Source organism: Melanostigma gelatinosum (genome assembly GCF_949748355.1).
Source record: "Melanostigma gelatinosum genome assembly, chromosome: 19".
In the NCBI taxonomy this organism is placed as follows: domain Eukaryota; kingdom Metazoa; phylum Chordata; class Actinopteri; order Perciformes; family Zoarcidae; genus Melanostigma; species Melanostigma gelatinosum.
In genome coordinates this window covers 12304764-12319289 of record NC_136652.1, presented here as the reverse complement: position 1 = coordinate 12319289, position 14526 = coordinate 12304764, and the positions used below count along the sequence as shown (strand labels likewise).

The 14526-nt window shown below is 40.5% G+C and overlaps 2 protein-coding genes across 2 annotated transcripts; both read left to right on the top strand.

Annotated features, from left to right (window-relative positions):
- Positions 1–179: 179 nt before the first annotated feature.
- Positions 180–5892, top strand: matn3a (matrilin 3a; the record flags this gene model as incomplete). The annotated part of the gene is made up of 6 exons (XM_079290521.1): positions 180–336; positions 1443–1922; positions 3314–3889; positions 5003–5128; positions 5545–5646; positions 5837–5892. The coding sequence occupies 6 exons, from the start codon at positions 180–182 to the stop codon at positions 5890–5892; spliced, it is 1497 nt and encodes a 498-aa protein (XP_079146647.1).
- Positions 5893–9365: 3473 nt separating this feature from the next.
- Positions 9366–14082, top strand: ttc32 (tetratricopeptide repeat domain 32; the record flags this gene model as incomplete). The annotated part of the gene is given in 4 exon segments (XM_079291360.1): positions 9366–9481; positions 9669–9715; positions 9718–9834; positions 12042–14082. Coding segments are annotated over 4 exon segments (408 nt in total). The 3' UTR covers positions 12170–14082.
- Positions 14083–14526: the final 444 nt, after the last annotated feature.

Below are 14526 nucleotides of genomic sequence, written 5' to 3'. Positions count from 1 at the left end.
GGGCATGCGTCATGTGCTATACTGTATTCACGGTGTCACGGAGGTCATGTCACACCTCTGGATTGGACGGAGGTTTTGACGTGTTGGTCTAAGAGCCCCTGATACGTGGAGGCGGTTAGACCGCAGCAGGACCCTCTGAGGCAGAGACCAGGCACCGGACAGACCTTATGCACATGAGGATGAAGTCTTTCCTCTGGAGCCTCTTGTCGCTGCTGCTGTCTGATGTTCTGGCCACATATCACATCAGTGCGGGGGATCCTCGGCTGATCGCCGCACAGAGCTACGCTCAAACCAGAAACAATGGGCGACTGCCGTTCAGGACCCTGGATCCATCAAGTAAGTTTCACTGGAACTTGTATCAGAACTTTATGCTTTCTCTGAAAGACAGTTAGGCAGAGTTGGTAAGAGTGGTGAAGTATATTTCGCTTAAGTAAAAGAAAAGATTATATCAGTATAAAAACACCTCTGGTGGAAAAGTAATTAACTTAATTTACTATTTATTCTAAGTACAGTTGCGAGGTGCCGGTAGGCCTACGTTACGTTACACTTCACTACTTTCCAATTATAAAAATACTTTTTACTCCAGTAGTTGTTTTTTGACAGCTGTGGTGACTTGTGACTTTTCAGATTATTTATTTTTTATTTTTTAGAAATAGCATGTATGATAAGTAGTAAAGTAAGAGTAAGAGCCAGTAAAAGTCTTGCATTCAAAGACAAACTTAAGTAAAAGTAAGAAACATGAGTCGTTAAAAAGTGCCCGTGTCAGAAGAGACAGCCCCTTTTAGTGTTGCATTATTGTACAGTATATGTGTAAGCAGTATTTTAATGTAGTAGTTGGTTATGGTCGTCATAGGTTTGGTGTGTAAAATGTTATATTTGCTAAGTATCCTAACTAATACCTAATTTGTCAAGTCAATTTAGGGGAGTAAAAAGTACGATATTTCCCTCTCAGATGTAGAAGTAGTGTATACTGAAAGTCTTTAAGTATAGTACAAGTACCTTAACACTGCACTAGGAGTTGAGTAAATGTACTTGCATTACATTCCACATTAGACTTTTTAAATCTCCTCGAAACTTTTTGAATCTAAGTCATTTTTGTAAATTGAAGATAAAATATTAAAAGCTAGACCTGGCTGAGTATGGCTAAATATTTCATCTTTCACAAATGTAATTTAACTAGCAGTATAACAACAGTATCTTACACTTTTCTCTTGCATGCATGAAAATGTGAACGTTGTTGAGTGTTTCACAAGTGTTATACAAGATAATTGTTGTAAACAACCCAGGTGGCTGAATTTACACTCGTGCGTCAACTAATAATTTGTCCGTCTGCTGTTGTATATTTCACTACAACTTACTTATCAATGTCAACTTGCACATCTTTCCTTTACTTTCAGCCTACTAATGTTCTCTATCACTTTTCCTTTCTGGTGGCCCTGTAGTGCACAGAAGTGATTACACGTATAGAGGAGGGTATCACTACCACTACCAGCCACCAAGGATCCCTCCACCAGTCGTGTATCGACCTGTCCCTCCATATCCTCCAGTGGCCATGCCGCCCTATTACAACAGATTCAAAGGGCCTGTGGTGCCACAAATGCATCACATATACAAAGGTCTGTCTCCACCAGTAGCTCAACATCCCCATCACAGGCTCAAAGGGCCGTTCCCTTACAAATTGAAAGGTCCATGCCCAGCTAAGTCAGACCCAACAGCACCTGTAGTGCACCCGCCCACTGTCCCTCCAATTCTACCAGAGGCAACAGTGCAGCCAACTCTGCCAGCAACCACAGTGGCACCGGTGACAACCAGCCTGCCGGTGGTGGTCACCACCGCGCCGCCGGCGGAGACCACCGCTCCTGTGACGCTGCTGGTCAGTACCCAAAGCGGCTTCGTCACCACCATCAGCCCTGTGGAGACAGGTAGAATATTACCAGTCAGGTTTGCTTTCCAAACTAAATCCTCAATGCTTTGCAGCTCAGATCTGTTTCTTTTCTTCTGAGATAAGAATAGAAACACCAATTGAAGCCGATGTTATCTTATTTAAAAAGTGATATAATTGAATTTGTATCACGTTTAGTGGTAGGAGACAAATAAGTAGCATTCTAAATAGACTGAATTGCCATTTACTTTCACTTCATTATTCATCCTATTTGAATTTATGACCTTGACTATGTCCAGGAACTTAAAGAAAAAAAGAAAAAGCAGGCGATAAGATAGAGCTAAAACTTTCTTTCTGTATATATTTGTATATATACTCTGAAAAATATCAACGCAACCCTTTTGTTTTCTGAAATGAAAGATCGAAGACTTTTTCTATGCACACAAAATACTTTTTTCTCTCAAATCTATTGCACAAATTAGTTTGAATCGGTTGTAGTTTAGTATGTGCACCTTTACCAGGAATATCCATCCATCTGACAGGTGTGGATAATCAAGAGGCGGATTAAACAGCATCATTATTACACAGGGGTGACTAGCTGATCACAATAAAGGGCCACTCTAAAATGTGCAGTTTTACCAACACAATGCCACAGATGTCGTTACTTTTGAGGGAGCGTGGCAAAATAAATGCATTTATGTTGCTCATGAAGTCATGTGAAATCCTAATAAATGTGTTTTTTTCAGTGGCCTTTCATTGAGACCAGCCTATGGTGCACCTGTATTATAATCATGCTGTTTAATCAGCGTCTCGATCAGCCACACCTGTCAGGTGGATGGATGATCTTGGCAAAGATGCAAGTGGTCACGAACACAGATTTAAACAAATGTGTGCGCAATATTTAAAAGAAATTAGTTTGTGCATGGAAAAGATCGTTTATTTTATGAAAACAATTAAAGCAAATGTTCATATTTTCGAAAAGTGTAAAAACAGTCCGTATGTGTGCTTTGGATCTGATGCTGAACTGCAGCATGTACTTCAGTACATGTGTGATTGTACATGCAGCGCTCCTACTGTCTCAGGCTTTAGGTGTGATGTCACTTTTTATGTGTGGGCATCGAGCATCCTTTTAATTCATGGAAATGAAATAAAAGGATAAGTCCTGTGATGGACTGTTGAAAGACTGAAATGATACAGTATGTTTTATGGCATACTAAATCATTTCACCATCATTTTACCACTGCAGTGATGCACAACAGTTTCCTTCTGTCGCCATGGAGTCATGTGTTGTGTATCCTAAAGTCTCCTGTGTTGTTGCTGTTTTCTCACTGTGACAGTTTAACCAACAAGCTTGAGTGTTTGTTTGAATAATGAACTGGGTTTTCAGTATGAAATGGACTTAATCCTGCCATGGTTTTGGTTGATCACCAGAGACAGACTCTCAGTGCAGGAGCCGCCCGCTGGACCTGGTCTTTATCATCGACAGCTCTCGCAGTGTGCGTCCTGGTGAGTTTGAGAAGGTGAAGATATTCCTGGCTGACATGGTCGACACGCTGGACGTCGGCTCCGACGCCACCAGAGTGGCTGTGGTCAACTACGCCAGCACGGTCACGATTGAGTTCCTCCTCAAAAGCCACTTCAACAAACCCGACATGAAGAAAGCTATCTCCCGCATCGAGCCCTTGGCGGCCGGCACCATGACGGGCCTCGCCATCAAGACCGCAGTGAACGAAGCCTTCACCGAGCAGTCTGGAGCCCGGCCTCGCTCCAGGAAAATCTCCAAGGTGGCCATCATTGTGACAGACGGGAGACCCCAAGACCAGGTGGAGGAGGTCTCTGCTGCTGCTCGGGCCTCAGGCATCGAGATCTACGCTGTCGGGGTCGACCGAGCTGACATGCGCTCCCTGCAACTGATGGCCAGCATCCCTCTGGATGACCACGTCTTCTATGTGGAGACCTACGGTGTTATCGAGAAGCTCACCTCCAAGTTCAGTGAGACCCTGTGCGGTAGGACAAAGAGACCTGCGAGACCTTTTTCCCCACCATTAACCAAGGTTCTAGTTCCTCAGTAAGGGGCACCTGCAGTCTACGGGGGGTTTTGTTGCAGTTTGTGGATCATTTGCTGTGTTATTGGGGAAATATAAACTGTGAAGTCATGAGGGAAAATACCAGATGCTCTCAACCCCCCACATGGACTGCAGATGTCGGTACTAGAACCTGCTTGTAGTCGCCAAGTCAAACCTGTGTAAAGTCTTGGCGCTGTGCAGCCCTAAACTTTCAGCTTCTTTATTTACAGGCAAAAAAATGTAAATGGTGATCTTTAGAAAATGGTTTGTAGTCAAAGCATCATCGTGGTGATTGCTTTTGTATCCGTTTTTACGTGAAATTATTTAAATGCTCTGTCAAACCTCCTTTTTTCGAAAGAACTGATGGAATAATGATGGTAATATACACTCAAATATGGACATGTGGATAAACACAACACATAATGCACTTGTCTACATCCATATGAGCTCCAAAAAGCTCCAATTGTTGCTGATAAAATGTGTGAAAATTTCAACAATCTCAAGCAATTTACTGATCAGAATAATTTATTTGAATGGCGAGATTTAGATTGTACAAGAACTTCAAAGATTTGGACAAATGAGGCTCGGTTGTAAACCTGAATTTGTCCCCATGTTTTTGTCTGATGTGTGTCTTGTCCCCCCTGAGTACCTAATGAGATAATATGTCCATATAACTGTCATTCCTGTTGTACTTCAGGGTTCTGTGATTTTACCTGTGTTGTCCAACACACAGTGAACGATCTTGGCTGAGATGTGGTGAAGGTGTATGAATGGATCAAGTTTTCCAACACAAATGACATGTGGTCAAGTACAAACACAAGAAAAGCTTTTTTGAACCAGTACAAGCAAAAGAAATGTCGGAAAATCCAATGAGATTTAACTGACAGTAAAAATACTTTATTTTACTTTTGTCAACAGTAGAAGGAGATACTGATACTGATAACCATCAACTGGTTTGATGGATCTGCAGAGCACTACCTTACCTATCACAGGATACCTGCCAATAGCATACTGCATGAAACTGTACCCATCCCTTAATCCCGGTTTATTCCAGGTCTGGACCCCTGTGCCATGGGACATGACTGCGAACACACATGTGTCAACAGCAATGCCTCGTATTACTGCCAGTGCCGGATTGGTTATATCTTGAATGCAGACGAGAAAACGTGTTCCCCGAAACGTAAGAACACACTGTGTGGATACAGCTAATGTGGCTTTTTGCTGTGATATTAATGCTGCTAAAAGTCTATGTGTCAAATCTTTCAAAGCAATGTGCGGAATGTGTTTGGCTTCGGAGCAGGGCTTCACAACATCACAACCAACTGGGGCTTAATTCCTGACTCTGTAATTCACTGGTGACCGCAGCATTTTTTGGACATCGGGTAATATTATAGAATGTATTCACTATTATGGCATTACTGTTTTGGCATAGGTAATGGTAAATTAATTCTGTGGAATAATTTGGAAAGTGTACTTTCAAGCATGAACTGCAGCCCAGTTGAAAAAAAAAGTCGAGTGCGGGTGGTGTTTTGTGTGCTTTTTCACTCTCTACACGATCTGTTGCACTGATGTGAAATGTACTTTCTCCAGGAGAAGAGGTGAAGGCGGTGGTGATGGTGGAGGATCCCTGTAAATGTGAAGCCAGACTGGCTTTCCAGAAGCGGACGCTGGCTGCCATCCAGCAGCTCACAGCCAAGCATATCCTTCCTGTTGATTCAGATCAAAGACTTTATGTTAGAAACATTCTCGACAGCACATTTCTCTGACACGAAAGTTGATTATATCTACCTGCTGGCATTGTAATTGTAATATAATTTAGCAGTGTGTTTTGATCATTTAATCGTACCTGTAAATGCGTTTGCAAATGAGTTTTCTTGACCGATCTCACTCGTCGACGTGTCTGGGAGAATAGAGCGTCTGGAGAACATGCTGGCCCGTGCCTAGAGCTGGACGCAGTGGCGGGTATTGACAGCTTTTTTTTCTGGGAGAGATTTGTGGTAAAAAGCCTCCTACCCTCCACACAGTCTGACCTCTTCTTTATTTACTTTCTGCAGAGACAGCTCACTGGCTTACTTCCTGGACATGTGCTTCCTGTCATCCATCCTCCCATAACTACTGTATGGATTTCAACCACAGATCGTGTCAAGGTGTGATTCATGAACCAATATTCCTCAAGTTACCGACTGTAGTGCACTGTTGAGTTACAATGTCTGCAGTTGGATGTGGGCATTAAATGCAATGTTTTGAAGCTGCAGTTAAAGCTACTTAGACAGTTTTCTCTAAACACTTACATGAACGTAGTGTGACATATAATAACCGAAGACAACAATTATTATTTCCATTGTTTCTCCTGTACTCTATGAAGTATGCTCTGCATTATTTTTGTACAAAGTTGCATCTTGTATATAGTACTTTTTACTACTTTTGTTTTTACAACCAGTAAATTCTTTCCTACATTAGATACTCTTGCATATTTTCTTTATTGTATAATCTGTTAAAACAGTTAAAGTATTGTTACAATTTGTATTACGTTTCATGCATAATGAATGTTAATCCTTTGTGTCTGTGAATGTTATCAGATGACATGTAATGTTTGCTAAGAATCATAGAGGTAACCAAGCAAACAAATCAGACAATAAAAAAACTTTAAAGGAGGTTGTTGTGCACAGTGTTGTCTTTTTGAGTTCTAAACTGGAGGTGATACTGAAAACGTCATGAATATTATGGCTTAACATAATATTTCAAGGCTTAACAGTGAAGCTGATAATAGTGAAATCAAATAAGGCTGGGTTACATCCCAGTAAATTACAGCCAGCATGGGAATGGCGGGGTCCGCCACTAGCGGTGACACAATACATGGAATGGCTATTGCTAAAAAAAGTGCCTACGTTTGATGAAAGTTTGAAGGATTGCAACTTGAATCTTACTTTTATTATGTTTTTCAAAGGCTAATGATACATTTCTCTACATACAAGCATTGTGGATTTTCATGTGAAGACAAAAACATTATTTTGATTTATGATGAGTTCTAATAATTCAAGTCAAATTCCTTTAAATGCCCTTTAAAAAAATGTTATTGATGGATTAATTGTATCTTCATGGAGTTTCAGTCTGTACTGCGCTATAAAGTAGTTGGCTGAATCAACACGTCACTCTAAAATGCGTTTCTGTGGTTACAAAAGAGCCATTATATCAGTATATGTTGTATAACTGTACATTTCAGTGGCATATGTATTTCTATGTCAATATAGAAAGGTAAACATGGACAAGCTCTCACATTTCTATTAACTATGTGTTATGATATACTCTGGCTCCACAAAAACAGTCAAAGCGCTCTGAGAGCTGAGGTCAAGGAAAGGCCGCTCCCTAACCCTAAAGAAACAGACATTCAGTCACTAAACATTCAAAATGAAGCTGGAACAAAGTCTACAATCGTCCCGTGACTGAGTAGAGCTGTTGATTCAACTAACCTGAGTTGATCAATTATTTTGGACAATAACATTTCTCTTACACCACCATCGGTCTGTACCCTGTTATCACCATCATGTGTTTTCTTACACCTTCGGTGTTGCCAAAACAACAGACGGAGGTCATCATGTAACCTCTGGAAGGAAGCCGACAACAGAGCTCCTCTGTCTGCTCTGTCCGTGTGAGGTAAAGAGTCAACACGCCAACGTTTACCTCTGGTCTGGTTTGGATCCTCTCCCTCCTTCTTTGAACCAGACAGCAGTTTTGTGTTTGTCCGCTATTTTAGTGGTTTTCATGGCTACCACACACGTGAGCGGTCAGGGAGGTGAGCCCACCGGCGTTTCGGGGGAAGAAGATGAATGGGACTCACATACCGACGACACGTGGAAAAGACATGTAGAACTTGGTGCAAAGTTGAGGACAAAGTTTCATTTTCTCGACAAACAGTTGAACAGTGTTCTGTTTCATTGATAGTTACTTTTTTAAAGGTGATGTAACACAATGAACAATCTAACAATCCTCCAAGCCGAGAGATGGACTGAGGATGTTTAAAATAACCACATGTGGGTTTTTTAAAGAAAGAATTTGTGGCATGAAAAAAGTATAATAGTATAAGAAAATGAACAAAAGGAATCAAACTAAATAACTTGACAGCAGATAAATATGTGGGAGCAAACGTTGAACTGTAAGTACTTATAATTATAATAATGTACTTAATATAGATTTTTAGTTTTTTGCTGTTTCATTTTGTTTCACTTGCAAATAGATGGACAATATTTTTGAATGCATGTATATACAGAGAAATTTGAGAGCCTGAAAAAAATGTAAATATTCTAAATAATCTGTTTCAGATAAGCTTTTTTTATTGAGCATGTACTGAGTATTGAGTCCATTCCTGGACGTGGAAATATACTGTAATCACCAACTCCACCTGCACCATGTGTTTGCAAGATGTGCTTGCAAGATCTGAAGATCTGGTGAGTGGACCTTGTCAAATACGTTTTATATGGATCTTTACCATCATTTTTTTGTTTGTTCTTTTGCTGCCATATCCTACCAGCCACAAATGAAGTAAGGAGGTAATCCAAGTCTTTGCTTCAGCTGTACAGACTGCCCTTGTCAAATTAAGACTTTCTATAGATTCACGATGTCTCGCTTCATGTGAGGAAATGGCCTACACAGTTAGCCTACATTTCCACAGGTTGCATGTTATTGCCATTTTCTCAGGAGTGTCAACAGCCAGTGGCCCTGCATCGTCTTCCTCTGGGTCAAACTGGTCTCCGTTTGATCTGTTTCAACTCGTCCACACAGTCTGGAGATTAATGGGCTGCAAAAGGAAAGTGCACGGCTACTGAGCGACCTTTGCTACCTTCAGGTGGCCTTTTTTACCAGGGCAGTTGACATCCTCACCTGGGAGATGGCCTGAGAATTTCTCACCATGTTTGCTTATGGGTTCCCTCCTTGCTGTGTATTTACTGCAGCGAGTGTCCACACTGTAATGAGACTAGTGTGACAGAAGTTTGTTTCTGTTAGGGTCACATCCCTGGTTTTTAAAATGTAAAACACCACCATTGCTGCACTGTTAGAATAATACTGTTTCAGTTAGCCGGAGACTGGAATCTGTGTTAAAATTGCATGCATATATAATTTGAACTTGTTTTAATTGCACCTACATAACTTGCACTGAAGACTTCGTTGACTGTTTTAAGGAGATCTGAGTCAAGAGTGCCACCTGCTGTTACCTGCTGATTTCAGATGTTATGGTCCCGTATGACCATATAAATATAGAGTATTGATAACATGAAATATACTATAAGTTAGTAAAATCAAAGTTATAAATCCTAATGTAATTGCAAGTCACGCCCACTTGCGACCCGCTGAAACTGATTGGATGTTGTATTTTGTGCGTCATATCCGTAGTCGGAACAGCGCGACAACGCCATTAACCTATGGAGGAAGATAATCCCCAAACCCTTGAATATGCTCACTCTGAGTTTGAAACACAGAATTTCAAACGGGCAGAAGAACTTTACACAAAGTTTATCACGTCGTGCGCACAGTTCAGGTACTGTGTTCCGTTCCGGAGAAGTAAAACGAGCTAACAGTCAAACTAGTGTTACACCATATTCTGTTATCTGTTAATGTCGTTGACCCGGTTTTTGCTAACTTCAATTTACTTACTCTCTCTACGCTGTCCTTAAATTGCATCAATTGTTAAATAACCCACGTTTAACTGTGTCATATTTCCACAGGGACTGTGAAGCTAGCAGTTTGGCCAGTGCTTATAACAGCCGCGGACAGAAAAGTACCTCCGGGTGGATTTTAATGAAGCAATAGAGGACTTCACTTCCGCAATAGAGACTGACAGCCGGTATGAAATACCTTTCTACAACAGAGGACTCATCCGCTATAGACTAGGTAAGGCTCTTAATAATGAAGCACGCTTTTTGTTGTTAGACAACAGCTGTGCTGCTATCATCGAGCTTGACAGAGCAACATGTGTGACTTCCGGTTTGTTTCAAAATAAATGTCAAATATAGGATTTGTTATATTGTGTCCTTATCGTGTCCAAATTGAATTAAAAATGTATTCAAGGAGGAATCTATATATATGGGTGCAAAGACTCACACAATCCATACTAGATTTTATACAAAAAGATAAAAAAAAGTAAGAAGCAAAGTGCAGATGTTTCCATACAGTTACCAGATGTCAACCCAATGGAACACTTATGGGAAATGTTTGACCAACATGTTTAACAGCGTTCTCCACCTTAACTATCATCACACCAAATGGGGGAATATGTTTTTAGAAGATGGTTTTCATTGGCCCAACATCTTATCAAAACACTGCCTGTTTTTTCAAATTTATGGTGGCAAACAGATGTTTAACTTCCTCAGAAATGAGGATTTAGGAAAATTATTAAGAACAGTGAACTGTGGTTACACTGCTTTACCACTGTTTGAAAGGCCAGGAAAAAAATATTTGAAACTATCAGACAGACTCTTATTAGATTTATCAAAGTGTTGCGTATAAGACAGTCAATGAAGAAAACACAAAACTGCCTCAGTGAAATATAGATCAAAGCTTCCTTCATCAAATATGCCTTTCCACAAGCTTCCTGTTGTCCCTTTCTGCTCAATACTTCTGCATTTTCAATAAAATTCATCATGGTGGCAGTGATTTTTTTCTGAAACAGTAAACAAGCTGTCCTTTGGTACAGATCAGACATAAGATTCAATCTGAAAATGAATAGTCATATTCACAACAATAGGTGGGTTGATGTGTCCCTTCCTTTTTGATACTCTAGATCAGGGGTGCCCACACTTTTTCGGCTTGCGAGCTACTTTTAAAATGACCAAGTGAAAATGATCTACCTACATAAAAAATGGTGTGTGTGTGTGTGTGTGTGTGTGTGTGTGTGTGTGTGTGTGTGTGTGTGTGTGTGTGTGTGTGTGTGTGTGTGTGTGTGTGTGTGTGTGTGTGTGTGTGTGTGTGTGTGTGTGTGTGTGTGTGTGTGTGTGTGTGTGTGTGAGAGAGAGAGTGAGTGAGTTATATACTTTATATTTACAATATATATTGGTGTACCTTGCATAAGTGCATGAACCCTTATGGCACAATACAATTCTGTACATTTTTGGTCGTTACCTTACTCTGATGACTTGCACTGAATGGGATTGGCCAGAGTTGCATAGTCCGGACAGTAGCTGCTGGTATCCGCCTCAAGCAGACTTCATATGATCATCAGTCATGGTGGAACGGTGTTTGGACTTAATGTTCTTCATGTGGGAAAAGGCTGACTCACATAAATGAGTAGAGCCGAATAATGCAGTCAAGAAGGTATCTATCACATGTCCTCATGTTTGGGTACTTTTCCTCTGTGAGAAAACTGTCCATGAGCCCTGGACTTCAGCTGAATGTCAGCTTGCAGTGTCAGAATCTCATCCTCCACTCCAGACGAGTTCAGGTGAAACAGCGTTGCAATTTTTGATGCGAGTGAATCAACCTCAATATCTTCCTGAAATGTGCAGCACATAAGTGTAGCAACTGGCTCGAGTAAAGCAAAGTCTCGAAAGCGTTTGTCAAACTCTGACAGACACTCAATCTGCTCTGTGTAGCGCGCACTGTCAAGTTACGCACATGCCTTCCGCTGAGTCTCCAGTTATGACGCGAGGTTTTGGAAGTTTCCCAAATCATGGCGCTTTAGCTTCTTTAGTAGAAATAAATTGGAAGGCTAACTAATTAGCTCGCTGGAGTTTTGCAGTAGCTTGCGCGGTTGACTGCGCATACGTGGTGACCCGTGTGTTAGAAAATCACGTGGCAAATGTCATGCGGACATCTCATTAAAAATAAAAAATAAAAAAAGATTTTTTGAATGTCATGCGATCTACCCGCACTACCTCCGCGATCGACCGGTTGATCGCGATCGACGTATTGGGAACCGCTGCTCTAGATGGAGCTGTGTACTCGCTGATAGCGCTCGTGCTCATGCTGCCCACTAAATAAAAGTGATGACTCTTAACAAGCCAGTTAGGCAGTCCATTACAAATCATGAACTTATTTATTTAATTATTCATTTTCAGTTAGTTAACTTATTATGTATGTACATTTCTTTTACTCTCTTACAGGTTTTTTCGACGATGCCAAGAGTGACTTCCAGCAAGCAATAAAGCTCAATCCAGATTTTGAAGATGCCAAAGTGAGCCTGGAACAGACATGTCTGGACCAGCAGCACAAGATAGAAAGGGGATACTGACAGCTTCATAAACTACGGAGTACATATTTTATATCCTTAAATATGTCAGCTAAAGAACACGTACATTGTTTTCAAATGTACATGTTAATTAATAATTACTTATATTTATGTACAGCTGTCATATAACAAGTTATTTGATCTGGATAGGAATGGATTGATTTTTTTTTAAGATATCAGCATGAATATAAACATGAAAGCAACCTGTACAGAAAGACTAAAAATCTGAGTGGGACTCTCTGGCACAGCACTTAACTGGTTTGAATCCTACTTGAAGGGCCGAGAATACTTTGTGTCTGTGGCTCATTACACATCGGAGCTGACTAAAATGACATGTGGTGTTCCCCAAGGTTCAATACTGGGGCCTCTTCTGTTCAACATCTACATGCTTCCACTAGCTCAGATTATGGAAAACAACAAAGTGTGTTATCATAATTATGCAGACGACACACAAATCTACATAACTATGTCACCAGGGGACTATAATCCCATACAAGGGCTGGGTAACTGCATTGAACAAATCAACAACTGGATGTGCCAGAATTTTCTTCAATTAAACAAAGATAAAACAGAAGTAATTGTTTTCGGTACCAAGGACGAACAATTGAAAATCACCGCTCAGCTTCAGTCACTGATGTTAAAACCCACAAACCAAGCCAGAAATCTAGGTGTAGTTATGGATTCAGACCTCAACCTGAACAGCCATATCAAGACAATTACAAAATCAGCCTACTATCACCTGAAGAATATATCAAGGATTAGAGGACTTATGTCTCAACAGGATTTGGAAAAACTTGTCCATGCATTTATCTTCAGCAGACTGGACTACTGTAACGTTGTGTTTACAGGTCTCTGTAAAAAGTCCGTCAGAAAGCTGCAGCGTTCTGACGGACTCGAGTCCTCACTAAGACCAGGAGGGTGGATCACATCACTCCAGTTCTGAGGTCTTTTCACTGGCTTCCTGTCCAACAAAGAATTGACTTTAAAATCCTGCTGTTGGTTTACAAAGCACTGAATGGTTTAGGGCCAAAATACATCTCTGATCTGCTGCTACCTTATGAACCATCCCGACCCCTCAGGTCGTCTGGGACCGGTCTACTATCTGTTCCCAGAGTCAGAACTAAACATGGAGAAGCAGCGTTCAGTTTTTCTGCTCCACATATCTGGAACAAAGTCCCAGAAAGCTGCAGGTCTGCTGAGACCCTCAGCTCATTTAAATCAAGATTGAAGACTTTTCTGTTTGCTGCTGCCTTTAATTGAACAACGGTCAATTCATATTTTAATCAATTTCCTGCATTTCTGCATTTTACTACTGCATTTTATTTCTTGCACTGTTTTTTTAATGTTTTAATGAATGTTCTTAATTGTTTTTAAATCTCCTTTTCTTTTGCCTTATGTTTTGATGCTTTTAATGGTTTTATGTGAAGCACTTTGAATGACCTTGTTGTTGAAATGTGCAATACAAATAAACTTGCCTTGCCTTGCCTTACAAGCAATGACACCACTATAAATCAAACCGTTTGCTGCAAAAACATTTGTAGTTTGACGACATTAAGTGCAATGAAAATTACTTTTCTGATCTAACTCGAGATTCTCCCAGTTGGAAAAAATGTAATGGCCTCATAAATTAAAGCATATTATTGTATAATTCTGTGAGTGGACCGGGCAGACTTATCGACCCAGAAGCACCAGGTGAAAAGATGAGCTTGGGTTTTACTGTCGGTAATAAATGTTATTGCCCCATCTTGAACACACTGGGATGAGGTTTGTGACTATAAACAAACCTAAATCAAGTGTTTGCATGCAATAAAGATTATAAGTCTCTCAGCTGCAAAGGAAAAACATGTTTTGTGTCTTACATTTATTTCTAAATGTATGGTTTTAAGGAAAGATAGTCGCCCTCTTTTGACACTGGATCTCTCAAATAATTAAAATTATATATTTTTGATGCCAAACTCAAATGTATATATGTTTGTAATAAGTGAACAATAAATATTTTTTTATCACATTATTGTGTATGCATTAAGATTTTCCAGTCTTCATAAAACACACATCAAGCTCTCTCACTGCATGTGAGCTCAGTGGAGAATCACCAATTGGTCTCACCTGTGTATTGTAATTTGCTGATGTATAAAACAGCTGGTGCTGGAGCAGTAAGGTAGTCAGTCACTTCTCTTCAGAGTTGGTTTGTTGTCGGGTGTGCTGGGCGTGCAGTGTCAAGCGCTGACAGTGATTTGATTCCTCTAGTTCTTTTGTCAGGCTGCGCTCAGACTGCAACATGTGGAGGCTTGGGAACATGTAAGTTAATTTAGAGTCTTTGTTCCAAAGACTGCTAGCTGCACACTTAATGTATCTAAACT